At 41.0% G+C, this 22,994-nt stretch overlaps 1 protein-coding gene across 2 annotated transcripts in view; it reads left to right on the forward strand.

Annotated features, from left to right (window-relative positions):
- Positions 1-8,538, forward strand: part of faxcb (failed axon connections homolog, metaxin like GST domain containing b) — a 21,003-nt gene extending 12,465 nt beyond the window's left edge. For both annotated transcript variants that reach the window (XM_005924276.3, XM_005924275.3), the window contains 3 exons: positions 1,353-1,570; positions 3,639-3,755; positions 4,168-8,538. In XM_005924276.3, coding sequence (XP_005924338.1) covers positions 1,353-1,570; positions 3,639-3,755; positions 4,168-4,487 — 655 coding nt within the window. In that variant the 3' untranslated portion in view covers positions 4,488-8,538. The remainder of the gene's footprint in view (positions 1-1,352; positions 1,571-3,638; positions 3,756-4,167) is intronic.
- Positions 8,539-22,994: the final 14,456 nt, after the last annotated feature.

Consider the following 22,994-nt stretch of genomic DNA (forward strand, 5'->3'; position numbering starts at 1 on the left):
AAAAAAAAAGTCCTACAGTGTGAAAAGTCCAAGTGTGTAAGAATGTAACAGCTTAATCATAGTATCTGGATACACAGACAAATGTATGAAATACCAGAGTTGCTGTTTTCATTGTCTTTGTTTTATGGAGTGAATTCATGTGAAACATTTGTCCTTTAGTGGTTTCACAAGGGATTTTGAGGGTTTGAGTTGGGTTTGTTTTCTTGTAAATAAACAGGATTTGTTGGACCACAGTGTGAGAAAAATCTCAATATAGAGATACACTATATGCTGCCATTTCTGCAGCATTGCTTTCTTTCCATGAGTAACTGTAAGTTGCCGGTGCTTTGCAGCAGTAGGCGTCTATATTTTATCACGAGCGGCAGGAACGGATTCCAGGCATTTCTTTCAACCCTCAGGCCGACAGTTTGAAGGGCTGAATATACGATGTTGTGTTCTGGCAGCAAGTGAATGGGTGGAGCACTTTTATTGATTAAGTTGAGGCTAATTGTCATTAGACATAAAGCTTTACGATGCGGTGGCTGGACCTTTCATTAAACACTTTTATTGGAATCCCACTCTAATTCACTTTGACTCAGCATCATAGAGTAAAATATTACTGTTGGTCCTTTGTAAAATTCTGGTTTGCCACCATATTCAGTTTTAAAAATACAGCACTAGACTGGAGAGATGAGTAAACATGGCTCTTCTTTCTTGTATTAGTGTAGTTTTTGGTTTTACTTGAAACGGATCTAATGATTTACAGATCTTTAATACAACACAACATGACAATGTTTCTGCAAAGCAGGGGTGAAAATGCCAAAGTGAACACAGACACGCAGTCACTGAACTAACTAAATAAGATTTAAGCATTAAGGCATTAAAGCTGTTTTTCCTTGTTTTTGCTTTATTTATCTCCTTTAAAAACAGCAGTATGAACAAAAACATGCTTTTGGAGAACTGTTATATCCCTAACCTTTTGTATGTGATAATTTTATGTTTAAATATGTGTGCTAATATTGATGGTGTTATACCTTCTAGCATGTTCTTGGTACATGGATTGTATGCTGAGTGGGATAAGGTTTTTTGGCTGTGTAGAAATCATTTTGTATGTTCAACTATAAATGATACAAATGAACTGATGGCTCAAAGACTCGGTTTCAAATGCAGTTTGTTCTTTTTTGAAAAGACCACGATGATTTTAGACCAACATTTGGAATACTTTTTGATCTTGAGCTAAGTAAGTACAGGAAGAGTGTAAGAAACTGACAGACTGTAGGCGTAGCTGAGGCTCACTTTTGATTTAGAGGAGTAGCTTTTTGCCAGCCAGTGTAATCGTAACACAGTGTTGTCTACATTGTGTTTTCCTTCAGGACAATAGCCTACTGCCAGTGGGTGGATAACCTGGAGGAAACGCAGAAGCTGCTGGCGATGAGTGGGCCTCTGAGTGACACGCTGAAATGGATGCTGAGCCACCTGAATGGTGGCATGGTGCGGCGGGAGATGTACGGCCACGGCATCGGACGCTTCTCCAAGGAGGAGGTCTACACACTGATGGAGAAGGACATGAGGACACTGGCCACTCTACTGGGTACGGACGCCTGTTCAGTAGAACTAAGACTAACCTCATCAGGACTGTGGTTATAGAGCGATACGCTAATGCTGTTATGCAAGCTGATAATGGAGCTAGTGTTATTTCTTTTTCCCATTGGCTGGAATGAAAATACATGAATTTGTTACTGTGAGCTGATATTTCTCAAAATATTCACAAGCTCCTCTTAATTGGTTTATATTTATCAGAACAAAATTTATCTGCATTTTTGCACTTGAATTTTATTGAGGTACAGACAGTAATGAATGAAAACAGAGAACGTTCTGGATGTTAGCTGGAGGGATGCAATATAAGTGTGTTTAGAATAGTGCTTTGCATCGATCTGCTTGTGTCATTACAGCGAACAACAGCTTGTATAAAATGGAAAAGTCATTCCCGAGTGAAAACATTGGTACACTCCACAACCATCTGGCTTCCGTCTTTTAATGTTTGTTACACACAAGTACCAGAAGTGTTCATCTAAAATCTGGCATTTTAACCAGAAGAGCTGATTTCCCAACTTCAAAATGAAATTAGTTTACTTTGAAGTTTGCTCTCTGAAGGTCAAGAAAAGCACACAAATACTTAGCAACCTTTCATTAACCTGCCTTCCTGTAGTGTTTTGGTTTCCCTCTGCATTACTGGAAGTGTTTACAGGTTACATTAAAAACATCTCTAATGGCATTGATGATGATGTGTATAAGAGCAGGGATTCCCAACCAGGAGAGATGTCAGCAGCTGCCTGGGGTACTCAAAGATCAGAGTATTTCCACTTATTTGAAAAATGTATGAATAAATTGAACAAATTTAAAAACAAAAGTAAAAAGAAGTTTATTTCAGTTTTATTTATATAGCACTAAATGACAAGTTTCAAGGCGTTTTATATTAAAGTAAAGACCCAACCATAATAAAGAGAAAACCCCAACAATCAGACAACCCCTTATGAGCAAGCACTTGGCAGAGTTGGGGGGGGAAAAAAACATCCAGCAGAACCAGGACAAGTTGGGGGTGAGGGGAGGGAGACAAGACAAAAGACACACTGTGGAAGACAGGCAGAGATGAATAATAACCGATGAAGAGAAGGCAGTATGGGAGAAATATGCTCCGTCTTTCTAGTCAGTGTTAGCACTCTCTGCAGCAGTTCAAAATGTGCTCGGTGAAATGTGTTTAGGTGGGGGGAAAAAAAAGTATCCAAAAACAACCGTGAACTAAGATTTAGTGCTAGTGATAGATCATTTTGTATTGTAATCTTAAAATAAAGCCGTTCACACACCTGATGCATCAAATTTGTACTGATATTTCATACATTAAGATGGATATTGAAATGGTAAAATAATACTATTTTACCTCAGGCACACAGCTAGACACTGCTCTGGCTCTTTGAAATGATTTCTGTCTCCTCAGATGTGATACTGACTCTGCTAACAAGAGCTTAAACTGCCCCACTGACATCCTATATGTATAAACATTACATGACCAGCTCATATCCCAAGAATTCGGAATATAACATTTTTTTCCCAGCACACTCAGTGTGCAAAGGTCTTAATGATAAACATCTCAAAAAGTGAGCTAAAGGTAGTTCATGAAGTCAGTTAGTGCATCAAAAAAGCTCAAAGTAAAGCGAAAACTGTTGGTTTACAAACACCTTCTGCCAGTACAAGTGGAATGAAAATCATCTGTAGCAAGAAAGCTTTCAACAACACAGATGGAATGAGTTGCAGAGTTGAAAAAGGAGTACTTTAATTTGGTTTTTGATATCTATTATGTGTGTGTGTGTTTGGTTACTTTGTTTCTGTTATTGATTTGCAGCAGGTAAATCATCACTGTAAAAACTGATTTGTTTTAAAGTCTTCTCAGCTCTGCATTAACATGCCACAGCAGATTACTAACAGCCAACATGCCAGTACTGGTGAACAGGGACAGTATCAGCTGGCCAACTTGTTGCTTCATTGCTGCTTATTAATGTTACTAATAGTTTTAATTTAACCATTTTCAGCTGCACAGTGCTGTGGAATTTCTCGTATATTCCCTCCCTGCTTGAAATTGCTGTTTGTTTTCTGTCTTGCAGGAGATAAGAAATACTTCATGGGGTCTAAGATGTCAACATTAGATGCTACAGTGTTTGGGCATCTAGCTCAAGCCATGTGGACTTTACCTGGAACACGACCAGAGCAACTTATCAAAGGTCAGAGGATCTATTCAATAATTGCAAATCAACACATACATGCTGTATTTTATCACAAGTTTTTGTATATTACCTTGTCCTTGCAAAATTTAAGCATACTTGTGAGATGTTTTCACTGGTGCATTTTTATGTGTAGTCCACTAGATGGCAGTGCTGTTCTGCTGCAGTGCAGTGCTGCTTACACAAGCTCAGAGAGCAGCTTTAAAGTCTCACACAGGGAACACTGAAGTCTTTTTATCTTTTCAGAGAACAGCATCAGAGCTTGATTCTGTGTTTTAATCCATAATTTGTGATCAAGGTGATTGTGGGAAGAAAACCGGACTCAAGAAAAGACTAACAAAGGCAGTAAGCACCTGTGATACCACCTGCTGGTTTCTTCTCTGTTTTCAAAAAGATTTACATGTCTCCACAGGAGAGCTGATCAACTTGGCCATGTTCTGTGAGCGGATGCGGAGGAGGTTCTGGCCCGAGTGGTTTGTTGAGGTGGAGGATTTTTACTACGACGGAGACAGCGAGAGCAGCAGCGGGGGCACCCCCACGGGCCTGCTGGACTTCGGCCTCTTCTCCAGGACTGACACGCTGGACGACAGCGATGGCAGCAGCCACTCAGCCGGACGCACGCACACACATTCCCCTGACTCTGACCGCTCGCTATTTGATTCGGATGTGGGCACAGGGTCTGACAATGATGCTCAGTTTAAAGAGGAGTCAATGCCAGACCTGGAAGTTTGACCTAGGCAGACTGAGACTGACCGAAGGCTGGAACAGTCGGTGCTACAAGCTGCTGTGTGGTTTTGCTTAAATAAATCTGGCTGGAACGATGTGTCCAAGCAGCAGCTCGCACACAGCTGAAAGAACTATTCCAGCTCCTCCACCTGTAATGCCCAGCATGTTACAACTTCCCAATGGGCAGACTGGGCGTTTGTATGCGGACGATGCAAAATAAACCTTACAAAACATGCAACTGTACAGTCAGTTCCCTCCCGTAACGTCAGAACTGTCCCTGTGACAGTTCCTCTTTGCCTTATTTGTCTCATCCTAAGATGCAGAAGCTAGCGCGAAAGGTTAACACACAAAGGAACCATCTCATGAAGAGCGCGTTGGCAACAGAAGAGTGCTACAGACATGACAGGTGGCACTTCACTTGCTATGAAATGATGCAACTAATCACCACTCTGCCGTGTGTCATAACGCACAAAACCACTGAAACAGGTGGAGATTGAAAAAGGAACAGCTGCCATGTCTCTGCTGTTAGCCATCCGTGTGCTGAGGAGTAAACACAGATGACATTGAGCATCAGTCCGTGCATTAAGTTGACCCTAAAGTCATTTTCCTCATGCTCCCTCATGCTTCTGTATGTGGTGAAAAAAAGTAATTCAATCATTTTGTCTAAAAGCCCAGATACACTTACTGTATAGGCCTGTTGAACAGAAATCAGGAGGTAAGGTTTGTGCCTATTTCTTCTGCAAGCTTCATCCTATTTTCTGCCCAGTAAGTAATTATCTGCCTGCACTTTGTTATTGTTGAACTTGTAGAGTTGGTTTTTTTTTTTTTTGTAGTTTCTTCCAAACTTCTTGTGGTCTTATCGAAGAGCTGCAGTTCTTGTATTTGACCACTAGATGGAGTCAGCAGTCCGCCTGTTGCCTTCTACATCAAGGTCACTCCAGCCTAAGGACGTGCAGTACATTTAACACAAGAAATGTCCACTTCTTTGCTAAATCTCCCATTCATACGTAGCGCGCGCGCTTGTGTGTGTGCGTGTGTGTGTGTGTGTGCGTGTGTGTGTGTGTGTGTGCGTGTGTGTGTGTGTGAGAGAGAGAGAGAGAAAGATACTGCATCCTACAACTTAGCGCAGCAACAACTCACCCTCAGCGCTCAGAACATTGAGACAAATGGGTGAAACTCCTTTGCGACATTTTTTTGTTATGATATAATTTATTATCAGTGCCACTTGATATTATTCTTTCTACAAGAATTTATTTTTTGTTAAATATATACACATATTTAATGTTATTTCTTTTTCTTATTTCTCTCAAAGAGAGATCTTAATTTGCACTAGTGGAAATTTAATTTTCACCTCATTTCAGTCGGAGGAGTCAGCTGTGAAGGCACAGAATGGAGACTGAATGACGCTGATAAAGATCAAGCTGCAGTGGACTGTGCTGCTCATGTCGGCTGCGCATATGCGAATGTTACCGGGTGTGAATGTCATCAGTGAAGCAGCTGATAAAGTGTTTGCAGACCGGACTGAGTCAGAATACCAAATGAAAAGGAAGCGACTATAGCTTGGTGGAAAATCTTGATTAAAATGTGGACCAAAGTGTCTGGGCCGGGGGGAGCGTTCGTTTTTGTCTGTCACGTTAATCTCGCTGGAAGTGCTAGTAATGAAAATGTGATGGCTTTTAAAAACTGACTATGGTACATAAAAAGTAAGTGTGACTTGCATTAAAGGGTCTACAAACCCTGATTATAAACTTTTTTTTTTCTCCTCACGAGTGGCACTAAACCGTGCAGATAGTTTTGTTTTGAATTCTCCAGGCTCGGAGATGTCTCTTTTCTTATTTCGCTCCACGAGATTAATGGGGTTTCATTTTAATTCCTGGAAAAATTAAAAAAAATCTTCATTCAGTTTGCTGGATAGATGGTCAGAGTTGCCAGATTCATTCGTTTTTATTTCACAGAAAGAGGAATAAATAAAAAGTAAATGCACAAAATATGAGATGGTTAACTTAAACACTTATTAGCCTAGAATCTTACAGTGCAAACAGGTTTCATAGGTTATATTCACGTGCTGGCAAAAAAAAAAGGCCCAAATCAGATTCCTTTGCTTAAATACCACTCGTGTTTCTTCACAAAAGCACAAATCACAGAAATCTGCTTTCTTTTTTTCAATTCTTTCATATGGAGCCCTGAAATACAGAGTTTTTTATTCAGTGAAAATCAGGATCCAACCACTCCGGGCTCCAACACTGCCTCCACGCCTCAATATGAAGCTAGGAGTTACTGTACCACAAAAAGCCACGATCTTTCTCTTCGTCCTCTCTGATTAGCCGGCCACTTCTGCACATCAACTTAAAAGTGAAACGGTAAACGCATTTTTTCGGCCTCTTGTCGCTTCTGTGTAAAAGTACGATGCACGGGACGCTGTTACACATGCGTCTCACTGTTTTTCTGATATTGGCTAAGAGAGGAATGCAAAAAAAAAAAAAGTGCCAAACAAACTCATCGGAGGATTAAACCAGAATTTCTGCATAGGGCCTTGGAGTGTGAACCCAGCCTTCAGATGTCTGTCACAAAAATCAATTGACTTGTAAATCATTCAAATTAAATATTAAAGCTAATAAGATGACCTTTGATTTTTGCATGTTTTCGAAACATTTTTGAACATATTTTACCTGTCACCAAAAAATTGAGTCTTTTTGAGCAACTATCAGACATTTCTGCAGAATTATTTAAAGCTGTTGGTAACTTTTTTTTTTTTTTTCAGAAAAGGATCCATTTATTTTTCTAATGCAAACAGAGTCGTGTTGCATTTTCCCCTCAGATCTACAAAGAGGCACAGCACCTCTTGTTTTGGTCGCGCAGGCTGCAACTTAACTGCTTTTTGTTAAGTCTCACTGCTCTCATTAGTGTCATTCTAAGAAGCAGCTGGCAGCTTTTTAGCTCTAGACAAACTGCTTAGCACCATATGACACTAATAATGACAGCAACTGGAAGTAAAGAGCTAAAATTTCCTTCAGAAGCTGGAGACCAAACCACTGATAAATTTGAGTGAGTACTGTAGTTAAATCAGACAGCCAGGAATGCCAATTGAACAGCAATGCTCTAAATCTCTCTAATGAGCAAGTGTATAGAGATATATATAATATACTGTTTGCTTACTGGATTAATATTAAACATGTCCACCTTTCTAATAATGAGTTTATGTTGGTAATCTCTGTGAGCCAAAAGCTCAGGGTTCAGACTGCTCTTAATGCTCCGTTTTAGACATTTTTTCCACTCTTGGCTCTCACTGCGATCAATGAGGGGTTATCCCTAATAGCTTTGGCAGTGGGAACAGAAGCCGACCCACCAGCTGTTCAAACCTGTTGTTTGTGAGAGGCACCCAATAAGAAGAAATTTGTTTTTAATGTATGAGAGGTAAAAGAGCTTGTTTCAGACAGAGGCCGGACTGAGGGAGGCACTGTAGAAGATACATAAGGTTTATTTTTAAAACTATGAAGTGGAAGTGAGAGTGGCAGTTCACTTTAAATAAGGGGGGGAAAAATCCATCCATTTCCATCCTTATGAAGTAAAAGTGGATATCTCAAAACCTGGCCAGGGAAAACCAAAACTGTCTGCATGTCTATGTATCATCTGAGGAGATGACTTTTATGTTTTGTTTTTTATTGTTTTGGGGAACAATCCTAGGTAGCTGCCCAAAGCCAGAGATGAACTGAGACTCAGGTTGTAGAAACAACCTTCTTCAATCATGTCATCCTGTGGTTTGCATTCCGACCTGATCCGCACCAGTCTTGGTTGTGTGCTTCTCAGTCGCCTCATCCAGTCTGGGCATGATATTACAGTACAGTTGGACTGCATTAATCAAGCCATATTAAAACTAGATGTCTTGTTATTGGAACCACGTCATAGCGTTTGCTGCTGGTGTAATGTAAATATTGTATGTGTGACAAAGTGTATTATACTGTATGTAGAGCTGACTGACTGATCAAACTACCTGTGGCAGTCATACAAGCTGGAGTGACTGGATGATTTCAATAAAGACTAGCTGTGACAATTTTAACCACACCCTGGTTTCGTGTTCACTCTGCTTCCTTGTGCATCTCAGCTTAACGGAAAGGGGCCGAAGTCATGACGCAGCTTTATTGACACGCACACTGTGCATTAATGTGCGAGGCTGTCGTATCCCTAACTGCATATCGTGCATGTGGTGGTGTGTTTTCAATCATGCTAAACCAGCCACAATCACTCATGTGCAGAGGGGGGCTGATTAAGAGTGTGCCATGACTCTGTAGGCAAGAGGAGAGGAGAGGAGCAGGAGGAGGAAAAAAAAAGATCATTAGGTGAAAAGAGAGAGTTGAACCAGGGCGAAGAGGAAGTAACCAGGAGCAAGTAAAGGGAAAGGAGGAATGAGAACGAACTAGAGGAGCAGGTGGTGGAGAGGAGAGAAGAGGTGAAGAGGCCAGGACTGAGGAGTGAAGGGATAGTGGGAAGTCACTGGAGGAAAGAGAAAAGGAGCATCAGGAGTTTTTTTTGGAGGGGAAGAATTGGAAAAGACAGGGGTAGAAGGAGAGGAGAGAGAAAGAAAGCAAGAAGTCAGAGCGGAGTGGAGAGAAAAGGAGGGGATGAGGCGGCTGGGCTAGGGGCCCGGGGAGGAGAAGCTAGGGCCACGGATCAGGAACCAAGTTCCCCGGGGACGGAGCAGGTGCAGGCTGCGAGCGAGGCCTTTGGGCCTGAAGGGGCTGCCAGAGCTTAAAACAATCTGCACTGCTCCTTTTTTAATTTGGCTCTGCGAACAGCCCACCCTCCGCACTGACTGTCTCTCCCTCGCTCTGTGCTTAACAGATCAGCGATCCACAAAGAGGGGTAAACACACACAGAGCAAAATTAAAATCGGAACTCCCTTGGCACGGCAAAACAAATTAGAGCAAACAAATTACAGAGAGTCAACACACAAACAGTGGAGCATCTGTGGCTCTCTGGACTACCAGAGCCGGTGGCTACCTACCACACCACCACCACCAGAATCAACCTATAGTACAAGTTCACTACAATCTGCGTATCAGTCCCACACAAACACACTCACACAAGATATCCTTTGAAATCACCCAGCCCCACGTTTAAAACCGTCCTCTGCATTGTGCTGGTTTAGGCTTGTTTTTTGTCTTCAGCCTGTGTTGAAGCAGCTGCGGACGGTTTAAAAGAGACTTCATAATCGTCTTTATGAACATCGGTGTGTAAGACATGTGTACACTTACAGCAGTCTAGCCTCATTTGAGCAACATTAAAAGTATGGAAGAGAGCAACATTTTCTCTGATGGTCAATAATGATAAATGATCAGTTTTCGGTCATTCACCCCTTTAGCTCCAGACAGGTTCTGAAAACAATGACTGGTTGAATTTCTGACACATTAGCTGTATTTTCTTAGGATACACTGCAATAACTATGGTGATCATCATCTAGTACTTTGCTTATATAGTTATATATAAAAATTAACTAGTACAAATTTACTATTTGCTCATGGATGTGGACCCATTAATAAATTAAGTCTTCCAATTTACATGTATTAAGTCTGGTATTGTAGGTTAGCTGTTTTTGTTCTTTTTTTTATTTGTTGGGAGGGGGGTCTTTTTGATGTTTTTTCCATGCGTGTGAGCTCTGTCGGGCTTGGCTGGCCCTGTCCCTTGGCCCCGTGGCCCCTCTGGCCCTCTGGCAGTGACTGTGGCCTGCCCATCTGCCTCCTACTGCCTGGGTCTGGTGGGAGAAGGGCCATGGAAGACCTCCCCACGCCCCTCTTAAACCTCCTCTACTGCTCCCGCACCGAACACCCCCACCAGCCCCCAGGCCAGCTGCTCAGGCCCCGGAATCTGCACAATGCTGCCAGGTGGGCCCCAGGACATGCAGTTGGACCCCTTCACATACGCAAGCGAGCACAAGTGAACACACAAACACATGCACGCTCTCACAATACCAACACATATGCTCAGTAAGCCTCTTTACAAATGGAAGGCCTGAAACACACATGGTTACACGGGTGGCCCACATGAAAAAAAACTTCCTCTGATACGCCCACGCACGTTCTGAGCGTGTGCCAGCTCTTTAACACACAGCCTTTGTAGGCTCAGGTGTTTCCCACAGCTCCCTATAATGGTCCGAGTTCACAGGGGTGGGACACCAACAGGTGGCGCTGTTTTCTTTACTAATTACGGCTTTATTTATTCATTGGCATGTGCAGGCTTCCAGATGACTTTGGCTGGCCTGCTCATTCACAAGATAAAAGCCAAAGTGTGTATGTGTGTGTGTGTTTGTGTTTGTGTGTGTGTGTGTGTGTGTGTGTGTGTGTGTGTGTGTGTGTGTGTGTGTGTGTGTGTGTGTGTATGAATGTGTTTTCCAGTTGTTTTTTTCTCTCTCCTCTGGGGCATACGCCATCTCCAGGTACTTTTTTTGGTACTCTAAAGTTTCTTTTCTTCATTGAAATAAAATTATTATGTAATACGATAGTGTGCCATCTATCTTTGCCCATCAGTGTCAGCAGTTAAGCACCACAAACCACTCCCTCCTAAATAAACCTGAATCAAGTCAAGCCATGTAATATAAACAACATCATTAAACATGTTATGTTGCCATACCATGTCCTCTCTGTCTATGATTTCATGTTTGATGTTCCACAAGGATCGGTGTTTGGATCACCTCTAATTTAAAGTTATCATTGCTTTAAAAAGTTAGATTCTTCTCTTATATATTGGTTGTGATGTCACAAAATCTGCTAGTTTTTCATTTGAAGACCTCCAACACCAAAACTGGCCCATTCGTAACATGAAAATGTAACCCATGACAGAAACTGCAAGGGTTTTTTTTCCACCAAAAGTCATGGAAAGATGATAAAAGTCTTTGTGCTCGCAATTAACTCATTCCACAGCTGATTTTCAAAATCTTTTGTCTCTCCTTTGCTTTAGATCGTGCTTTCTTAGTCCTCTAAGAGAAATATGTCTTTTTATCTGTTAAATGTGCCACTCTGCTGTTCATTGGTTGCGTCTAATGTGGGCCCAAAACTGAAACAAAGAGCTAAAAGTCATAAAATTCCCATAAAGCTGATGATAAATGTTGTGTTTGATGATAATTCCACAAGGGTTTTATATATTTCTTAAGGCATATCTGTTATAGCAGCATTTTTACATTTCTTTTCCTGAATATTTTGGTTATATTAACATTGTTTGTTGTGGTGTGATGTGGTGACTTTGTTCTCATTCCCTTTCTTCTGATCTCAGCCAAATTCATAATCTGTCAAACATTAGAAACTTTTCCTTGCCAAGTTTTCTTCACTTTTCAAGATCCTTGGAGACAGAGCGAGCCAGCGAGTCCCCCGATATTGTGGTGTGTCGCAGTACAGAGAGACGCTGCCATGGACCAGACCCTATCATAGCTCCCCTTCTGTCGAGCCATTATCTGTCTCCCCCCGTGCACCTCTTCCCTTTTCTCCCCTTTCCCTCCCCTCGCCTTCCTCTGGATGTTATCTCCAGCCGCTTATGCCCTAATACCCCAATTGTTGTGCTCTAAAAACAATAATTAGCAATCCCAAACGAGACTGAGGGGCGAATTTAACAGCTTTCTTCTGATGTGTTTTTTTTTTCTTGCCTTTTTCTTTTTATCTCCCCCCTCCTTTTTTCATAAGAGCAAAGAGAGGTGGAGGGGGGGATTCAGGGAGGTGTTGGCAAAGCCTCTTTAAACTCTCTGGTATTATGGAGGATTATTTTTGTGCCGAGATCCTGGCTTGTGTGCCTGTTTTTTCTCTCTCTCCTCTCCTTTTCTCTTCTTGGTTGTGGCAGACACGCTAGGTAAACAGTTTGTGTCACACTTGATTGCGTTTGAGAAATTAAAAAACAAGAATCACAATAGGCCAGGGCTGGGGGATGAGGACTGGGGGGACACTGACACCATAAGACCCTGGCTCTTTGGGGACCCCTGGTACGACGTGTGACAGAGCTGCCCTCGCAGCCACAACAATACAAGACCTTGTCCTTCAGAGAACACTCCTCGCTCCCAGTCTCTGAGTCTATCTGCACTGGGCCATCTGCTCTCCTTCTCTCTTCTTCCTCCTCCTCCTCCTCCATGACTCCTTTCAGAGAGATGGTGTGTTTGAATCTGGCTCAATTATTCAAGTACTTACAAGCACAAACACTCTACCAGGTTGGAGGTGTGCAAATGCGTATGCGCTTTCTAGACATATTCCCCTAGTGATTCACATACAAGCTGTGTCTATACACATAGAGAGTGGAACATCTGTGCCTGTCTCTAAAATCAGCGCAAAAAGTTTAAATACAGCAAGCCATTTACAGTAGACACTGAATAAAGCTGAGCTCGAGAAATTGTTATTAAAAAGCTTCTCTGCAAAATGTAACGCCCTCTGTGCTGAAATATAGATCCATAATGTGCTGAAAACAGTTGGGCAGGAGATATGCCCGAAACACACAAAACTGTGTGCAGTTTAGATGCAGTCCCATAGAGGGCAGTGCAATACTACAAAAAGAAAAATGATAGCGAGCATGGCTTCGCAGTCCATAGGCGAAGGTGCAAAAGTGTACAGTTAATATAAACTGTGTTGTTTGGCTCTGATGAGGACACATTTGACTAAATAGGTTAAAGCTTTGAATGCTATCTATTCATCAGTTATGAATTGTGTTTTTATGGTTCAGTGTAATGCTGTGCAAACAGGGACTGTATCTTAAAGATGGCTGCAGCCATCTTTAAGATGCAGTGAAGTGAAAGTGCTTTAAACATGTGCTTATTCTGATAATAGCCAGCAGAGGGAGACTCCTAATGGTTACTATCATAGATCACATTTAATTTTAAAACAGCAAGATGCCCACAGGGAAAACGCTCAGTTCCAAGTTTCAAAAACTTCCCTAACCAATAGATAATATTACGGTTACTAAGCCCCATTACAGTCTATGGTCCATATAGGTCTACATTGTCTTCACAAAGTGTATAGACATGTCTTTTTAAAAGAGTCAATGGAGTGTAAAGACAACAGAAGAGTGTTGCCTTGCCAGTGTCTGAAAAGTTTGATCCCCACATGTTTTGAACCTAGTGCGTGGGACCAACAGAAACTTCTGACCTGAAGACCTCGGGAAGTGCTCGGGAAGAAGCATGAGGTTTCAACAGGTCAGAGATATACTGGGGAGCTTCACCACATAGACTTCTAAAAGTTAAAACTAAGATTTTAAAATGAAACCTAAAATTTCCTGGCAACCAATGAAGAGAATCCAAAACTGGAGTAATATGTGACTTCTTGTTAGTGCCAGTTAAAATGTTTGTGATGCTCTAAAAACTGAATCAAACAAAAATAATGCAAATAGTCAAAGCTAAAGTTACAGCTAAAGAAAAAGCAGAAACCAGAGCTCCCACCGTAACCTAAAACACAGTTATAGCTAATACTTAGTTTGATAAAAACATTTACTATATACTACTAACTCCTTGTTATTAATTTGCCATCCCATGGGGCAACAGCGCATGCTGCACTGTGACAGCTGGTATAGTATGGATGGATTGATGGTGCAACAGCTATTAAACGACAGCTGTAAACAGCTGTAACTTCTATTGATCCATTCTTTTTCGGAATAACTATCATACTTTGTCCAGAGTAGCCAGCATCAGTAACTTAATAACTAGCAATTATTCCTCCAACAGAGTGGATCAATCAGGGCCTTGTAGTATACTACATTTAACTTTTCTAAAACTGAGAAAGGTGATTAGTTCCAGGGGCTGTTCTTTGTTTGCAGTCAATTCTATCAACCCTATCTGGACATGTGCATTTTTTCAACAAAAGTCTAATCTGTTTATTGAAATCAACAATGCAATTTTTGCCTTTTTTGTTTGCTTTTCCCCTTAAATTTTAAGTCAGAATTTTATGATAGTGCTCTCTGTATTATTGTTCACATGGATTGTAACCTCTCTTATTACTAGTTTCTGTGGTGTTTTGACATTAAACTTTACATAATCACACTGCCAAAGCATACGAATTTACAATAAAACACAAACACAATAAAACCATCATCGGTATATATTAATTATTACACATACAGAATGTCTGTGTGTGTGTGTGTGTGTGTGTGTGTGTGTGTGTGTGTGTGTGTGTGTGTGTGTGTGTGTGTGTGTGTAAGTAATTACATAAAAATTCACAACATGTAACCTAATAAGAAAAATGACTTACGAATGATGAGTTTTTTCGGTAATCAATAAGTAAATCAACTTTTGTAAACAGCACAGTCAGGATGATTCATTAATTAAATATATCTCAACACAGCAGAGCTATTAAAAGGCCCCGGTTACGCCAATAATCACTAAAGCAGACTATATGCTCAAAAACAGGTGACATTCAGTGAGATAAGCTGCTTGTTAAAACAGAGTTATCGACTGTCGCTGCCACCCAAAAGGTTTGTGCGAGGTAAGACACTCAACACAGGCACAGAAATGCTGACGTGGAAGAGAGAAGTGTCATAGCAGCAGTGTCGTAAGAGGTGAGTTCAACTCCAGTAACACCTATTCATGTTACACTCAGCAAAACCTTTTCTCATCTTCTTGTAGCAAATTATCTCAGCCTAAAAACTGCCTGTAAACCCAATTGGAACACTGTTTAAGCTAACATATTAAGGTAGTATCACATTGGTGCTATGAACTTCGTGCTAAATGTATTTCTGAGTTATTTGCCATTTTATTATAAAATAAAAACTTTCTTCAACTGACTGTTACAGCAGGCTGAAAACAGTCTCCAAGTGTTTCAAACAAGTTAGCTGCAGCCTCAGAGACCCACGGCCCGTTTAATTTCCTTTAGTCTTTACTTTGTGTTGAAGCATTTACTTTTGACTGGCCAGAGCAACAGAGACTAGCTTTAAGCCAAACACTAACCCATTTATCACCCTTAGTTCTCTTGCCTGTGTTTTTCACTTTTTGTTCTGTTTTTGTTACAATCAATCATGTTTAATTCAATACACCTCACTTTACTAAATCAAATCTGGAGTTTTGGATAAGAGTTTGTGCTTAATCTTGCAGCACATTTGCTTATGATTATTTGCATTTGACAATTTTGCAGGAGTAAACCTGAGACAGGTTCCACCCAAACTGTCACAAACTGCGCCTCTGTCAGGGGACCAACCTAAAACCGGCCTGCCTGCAGCTTGCAAGCCTCCCCCAATATATAATGCGTTGTTATACTGTCACTGCAAGGAGCGCAACCAACCCCATGGAGACAGCACCGAAATTCATTAATCTAATTAAATATGTCGTATTGCCCAAATGAGACGCTGGTATGGCTTTGCTGCAGGATAAGTGCAAAGTAAGGCTGGGTCCCACAAGAGTAGCATACGTGCAGACGTGCGCTAACGCTACTGCGCTTCATTACACTCTTAATTACCTATTGTTTCTAACTAGTTGGTGGCGTTTTAATGAGAATCTACAGGCAGTTAAATGTAATCTAAATTTTCTAATCTACTGGTCCATTACCAAGGAGTCAAAATGTTATTGGTTTTGTGAGTAATCAGACTTTTAAATGGTGCTGATATCACTCCCGGAGGGCAAGGAGTGGGTTTCGACTGTGTAATTGAATTCAGTTTTTTTTTTTTGTACCCTCCTTCTTCTTCTTCTTCTTCCTCTTCTTTTCTGGGAGCTGAGAGGAAGATTTTTGTGCTGCGGCTGGCCGCTCGGGTCGAGGAGCATGTCTTCGGTTCCGGTTGGATCACAGGGTTTTTCCGCACATGGGTCACCATGGCGACCCCTATGAGAAAATGTGTGTGTGTCACAACAGAATGTGTGTTTGCGTGTGTCTGCGGAGTGTGAATATGTGCGCATGCATTTCTGCGAGAGTGTGTTTGTGCCCCCGTCAGCCTCAGTGCTCTGCTGTGCTGTCACCTGCAGCCAGATAAGCCAAAGGATTTATCACCCACTGAATTGCCTTTGAGTGGTGGATAAAATGGCTCCAATACATTCTCGTATGAAAACACTGCGAGGTTAATGAGAGCCAAATTCACAGAGGGCTAAATCTATTAGGTTTTCATGGACGGAATCAATCAACATGCACCACACCGGCTGATTTGTCATATTGAAGCATTGCCCGTTTGAATTCCAAAACACAATCCTCCTCACAGAGTGATTCACTTTGATTTTGATTGCCTCTTCATCAAGAAGATGACAGCTATGAACTAATTTTCTTTTCTATCATGTTACACACTTATTAGCTCCGGCTGTCCTTGGCAGATGACTGATTCTTTTCCTTTTATAGAGCTACAGTTGGATTTTCCACAGGTCTGTTCAAACAATCACAATATTCTTTTTTTTTAAAGTCAAATTACTTTGGTTTCATCTTTTTTTTTTATTTGCATAAAGGATAAACCACTGTCTAATTAAATTCTACCAGAGATGTGCTCGTACTTGAAGATGGATTTCCCGATACTCAGTTGATGCCTATGGTGCATGCTGTATATATTTTCATCTGAGGTAGTGCAATCATTCAAAAAGGTCAAGTTAAAGAAAAACTATCATCATATCATAGTGAGGAAAATGCTGTTATGAATCCACCACCAGCAGGCAGTTAGCTTAGTCCAGCCTGGCTCTGTCCAAATAAAGATGTCCTAAAAAGAGCAGCTAAACATTGATATCAGCTGTCTGGTGCTACTTTTTGAAATGACTGATACAAGTGCTCTTGTAAAAACAAAAGAGAGTGTTTCATTGTAAAAAGAACCACAAAGTCAGCATTTGAAGCAAGCAACAACCTCCAGGGTTGTAAAATTAATCAAACGGTGAAACTGCAGTTCCTGGAATGGCAATTTCAGGCTGACTCCAAGACATAGATGGCTACAGCCTGGTACAAAAATATGCTTTGTTTTTCTTTGGATTGTTTCCACCTTTGGGCAGAGAGTGGGTAGGTAGAGCGGGTCATCTACTAAGCGGACATTTGGTGGATCAGTTCCCCGGCTACACCAGTCTGTATGTCCAAGTATCCTTGGGCTAGATACTGAATCTCTAATTGCCCCCAATGCATCCATCAGCTTCAATCTGTGTGCGAATGTTGCACAAGGCCCTTAGGTAGAGAAAAAAAAAAAACACTTGTATGAATGTGTGTGTGTGATTGGGTGACTGAGGCTTGAAGCAGAAAATGCATGAATGCTCAGAGTAGAAAAGCACTAAATGAGTATGAATCCATTTAACTTCATAACAGCTGTATGGTAGATTGATGTTTTGGGTTTTTTTTTTTTTTATAACTCATTACGCCCACACAGCTGTCTGCTGAGCCTCACCTTTACTAACTGGTGTTATTAGATTGGACCCCTCAACCATGTTTGCAGAGTTTCTGGTATGGTTTATAAATGCAGCTAGCATTAGCTAATGATGCTAAGATCTTATCGAAATAATCACTCATTATTAACACTATTTTGCATTTTTTTTTCTTTTCTTTTTGGCTTCCTGCTTTTGTGCTTTCTTTTGTTTATTTTTTTAAAAAAATTTGTTTTATTTAAGCTGGCAGTTTAAGCTAGCTTAACCCCAGTACAGGCAGAGCTAGCTTAGGGTGTTAACCATAAATGCTAGTGGTGGTTGCGAGCTAGCTTTTCAGCAAGGTCCATCAGTAATTCACTACTTTTTAAAAACAACAACAACAACAAAAACCAAACAGCATCCACTTGTCAGTCAAATTAGCCAAGCCCTTCAAAATGAATAACAATAAGCTCCTATCATACGGAAACCAAATATGCTTATTTTTGCTTTAGGCATTTTCACTTGACTCTGTGGGGACTGAAGTGTCTTTGACGCTAGCTTCATGTTTCCACTTGCCTTGCAAAAGCATATCCAACTTTAGTCCTGGATACTGGACTTTGATTCGTATTCATGGCAATTTTTTATTTTTCATTTTTTGGGGGCGGTAGATTGTAGTAGATGGAGGTAAAATTTTAGGACATGTACAGATTAGCGAAACACAGTAAAACTACTTAATTTAGTATAATTTAGACAGAAACTCATTAATTTTATGCAGATGCCAGATTATAATGACGATTCGTTGTTTTTTGTTTTTTTTTATGTGGTCAGTCAGGAAGTTTATTATTCTTCAGTAGTCTGACACTGGAGCTGATAAAGGATTTCCAACAGCTCGAGTCTCCGCTGGAATCTCAGATCTTTCTTCAATAGCTTCCTTCAGTCTGCGCCATGTACAGTACAAGAGAGCTGGCATCACTTTCTTCACTCTGTGTGGATGCTGTGATGCTCCACAAGAGAAAATGTCTAATCATTGCAGAGGAAAAAAAACAACAAAAAAACGAAAAATGCATTTGTCTTGAGCGTCGCCTACCTTTCTCCCAGCGTGGTGATGGATGACAGCCTTGGTGTTGAGTGTGTGTGCGTGTTTGTCTATCGCAGTGGTGCAAAGTGACCAGGGACAGGCGCCAACAGAAAAGGGCCCTGTCCCCCAACTAATGAGCAGCATTATTCAAATGGAGTCTTTGTTGTCAGTGCACCGCGCTGTAGTCCGCACTCTGCTGTCACAGGCAGCACTGGCTGATGCACCGCTTCCTCATGTTGATGCTCTATCAGTTTATCAGCTATTGAAATGCATGTGGGAAAATAAGGCACCTTGAAAGTGCTGGTGCCATTCCCTTACTGTCCAGCTTGCGCAACACCATGCAGGTGATCACAATGTAGAAAAATTGTGTTATTTATATTTGTCTATAGGCAACACAAGCGAGGATTTTGTTGCACTCGATCGTCAGAGGAGTCAGATGAAAGGCGTTTCATAGAAGGATTACCCTCCATGTTACCAATACATGGTGTCAGCCCAGGATCAAACAGTAGGTGGGCACTGAGCAAAAGGCACAAAAAGAGACAGCAAACACAAAATGTCAACAAATAGAAGAATATCACCCAGTTTGTCTATCCCACTAGGAAGTCACATGAAAAAAAAAAACTGGGTGAGAGGCTTTCAAGTCCTGTGCCAGCTAACAGGAGCAGTGGTGAATAAAGAAGGGAAAAAAAAGATGGGGAGTCGAAAGAGAAAAATCTGCCCTTCTACAAAGAAGGACAGAGAAGGGAAAAAAAAAGAAGGCAGGGTGTTAGATGAAGCTCCTCCGACCGAACCCATCTCCAGCTGTCACAAATCATTTCTGCTCGGGAAGTGAGGGGAGGCGAAATGTCAAAATATTTGAATAAATTCCACAGAAGCCTGTTGAGAGTGGGGCGGTGTGGTGAGAGGGGTATTGTTGGCGGCAATGGGGTGGAGAGGGGATGAGAGGGCTGGGGAATAAAAAAGGGGTGGTGTGGGGGTGGGGGGGAGCACCAAAGGAGGGGGTCTGCATGAAAAATAGCCTTCAAGGGCCTCAGGAGCAACATGAGCTAAATGGAAATCAAAGGTGTGGCCAATGCAGTGATATTTTAGCTTATTTTAGACGATTTCCTCCCTCATCTTAGATTAGTGATAATGACCGCGTCAGTAGGTGACAGTGCCGATATATTTTGCACTCTCACTGCTTCTGTGCACTGTGTGGCACTGATCGCCTTTCCTCTACATGTACTTTATTTTCACCAGATTGACATGTGCATTGTGTACAGTACCTAGGTCTTTTCATACCTTCTGTATCCTCATTACACCTGTTAGAGTGCAGTGAGCTGCAATCTGTACAGCTTTGGCTTGAAACGGTTATTTTACCACAGCTTCCCATTCGTTTCACCTGCCATGTACAATATTGGTGTTTTGTGGTTGTTCCTTCACACGTCCTCAGACTGCATCATCCATACCGTTTTCTCTCAAATGTCCTTCCTCATTTATAATTAAACCTCTGGTTTTAGCTAAATATTTATATCATTCCCACTTGACATTGTTAGTATGTTACATGTATTACCACATCTCTGATCGTATCTACAAAGGCACCCTCAGGTAAAATGAAAGTTTAATCTCATCTGTTTTGATAAGGTGTCTAGGACATCATGCGTGTGCAGCGGTCTGCATGTTGCATGTTAATGTAAAACAGAAACTATAGGGCCCATCTACACTGAAAAAAATAACCTGTTGGATTAACATTAAAAACATATGTACATCGGTTGCACGCAATTAAGTTATGCTTTGTCAACCATAGTCTTTTTTATGTTATTGTAACTACACACTATTTATTTTGCAATGAACATGGTTTTTTGTGTTGTTGTTATGCTTTTCATTTCTGTTGAATATTTATAGAAACCACTTGTTTATTGGCCACTAACTGTTTATGTAAAATGTAAAGGTTAGATTAACAAGATTATTCTCTGCTAAGTTTATTTTATATATGAGGGCAATCCCAAAAGTAAGGTCTCCCAAAGCAGTGGTGACGTATAGAAACTGTTCGTACAGCTGTTGGCCACACTGTTGTGATTGGTGCTTCCTCCACTCCCAAACAAGCATGCACGGCTTCGCTGGGATGCTCAATCTTGGCTTGGCAGCCCTATGAAAATGGAGCTCCCATTGAACGCTACCGCCAAGTGCGAAGCGCGCGCAGTTATTCTGTTTTTGAACGCAAAAGGACCACTTTAAAATTCATCGCCAGTTGAGAGACGTGTATGGACAGTTGTGCATGGATGTCAAAAATGTTCGCAAGCGGTGTAGAGAGTTTGCAGCCAGTCGTACTGAAATTCACTTCAAACAAAGGAGCGGGAGACTGTCAGTTTCCGACAAGACAGTCCTGAAGGTTGATGAAAACATGCCTGAAGATTGGCAGATCACTCTGGATCAATGTTCCCTCTAATTTTTCATGTGTCTGAGCGAACACACAAACTCCCTGTGCGGTCCCTTGGACCACTGTGAGCAACAGCAGACATGTGCAGTATGTTAACACTATTGGAAGTAAAAATAATTTGAACTCCAATTTTGAAAACACAACTTTTTTTTTATTTAATTTTTTTTATAAAGCTCTGACTTGTATTGTGAGTATGAGTCTGTGGTCTGGGAGAGAGTCCTGTAACTCTCTGTCCGCAAAATACAGTATATAATGACCAGTGTTGGGCAATTAATTATATAGTTACTTCTTCAAAAAAGTAACTGAGTTTTGCAAACAATGAAGTTTTTTTGCAGCTGTTTACCTAAAAATGCAGCCAAGGCGGGTTTTTCTTTTTTAAATAAACATTTCAAAGTATTTACAGAACAATCAGCTGTTCTGCATCACATTTGATGCCACACAAATTATTTGTGCCACTCCAACATTTTAACCTGCAAGGACATAACCAAGAGACCTAAACTGTGATTAGCATTGGCTTGCTTCTATCACCAAAACATCACAATAACTTATGCTACAATCATTCTAGGGAAAACAGTGGCCAGACATCGCAGCACAACCACAATTACTGTGACCATGTCCAATGAACTTGCAAACTGACTGCTTTCTAAATAGCTGCTTCAATGACTGAGACCAGGTTTGTGACCACCTGAGATCAGTTGCCAACTTCAAAATCACTTTGGTGAATCAAGACGGCAGTAATGCAGTGATCATTTTGCAGTCGATTGAGTTGGCATTACATAAAATGTTTGTGGTAATTCACCTTGCGATTGAAAATGATTGCCCAGAAGCAGAGGGTGTGGCACACTCAGTCTCAAGGTGACGAGAAAAAAAAGAAGAAAAAATGTCATGACACTTTCTGTTTCTCAAAAGAGCCGTGGCTTGAAAAGTGAACACTGGATGCTACAGTTTCACTATGCACTGTAATCTTACCAGTGTTCTACAAAAAATAAACAAGGACACATATTCAAAGTAGTAAACATATTGTTCCCGTGTCATAACTGGAAAACTGTTCACTTGTACAGCCTGTTCCTGAGAACCAGGGCCTTGTTTGAAAGGCTGTTCCCTTCGAGCTCCATAACCAGTTTCTCTAATACCTTGAAGGTATACTTACAGTGGCTTGCAAAAGTATTCGGCTCCCTTGAACTTTCCCACATTTTGTCACATTACAGCCACAAACATGAATCAATTTTATTGGAATTCCACGTGAAAGACCAACACAAAGTGGTGTACACGTGAGAAGTGGAACGAAAATCATACATGATTCCAAACATTTTTCAAAAATAAATAACTGAAAAGTGGGGTGTGCGTAATCCCCAAAATGTTAACATTTACTGAGAAACACATTAGGTGTGTGATTAGGTGTGTAATCAATGCTAATCCTGTGAGTCCTGAGAATGCTCAAAGAGGTCATACATTTCTGAAGCGAAATATCATTGCAAAGAAGCAGAATACCATCAGAGCATGGAGAGGTGCTCAACTGTGAACTCAACACATATTCCTAATTCATGTAAAAGAAAAAAAAGTAAACCCCCTCAACATAAGGTCTATAATACCACAACAGAACAGCACTAGAGAAGCAGGGATAAGCACCATATATCTGTACAGCAATAAATAAATTTTGCATATTTATCTCCTATGTTTTTTCTCTCTTTACCCCTTTTACTTCTCTCACTCTCTCTATACATCACAGTCAAATAAATTGTTGGGGTTTTGTGTGTGTGTTTAACATAGTGTAAG

This window comes from Haplochromis burtoni, unplaced genomic scaffold (genome assembly GCF_018398535.1).
Source record: "Haplochromis burtoni strain Fernald_Lab_line unplaced genomic scaffold, NCSU_Asbu1 Contig_76, whole genome shotgun sequence".
Classification (NCBI taxonomy): Eukaryota; Metazoa; Chordata; class Actinopteri; order Cichliformes; family Cichlidae; genus Haplochromis; species Haplochromis burtoni.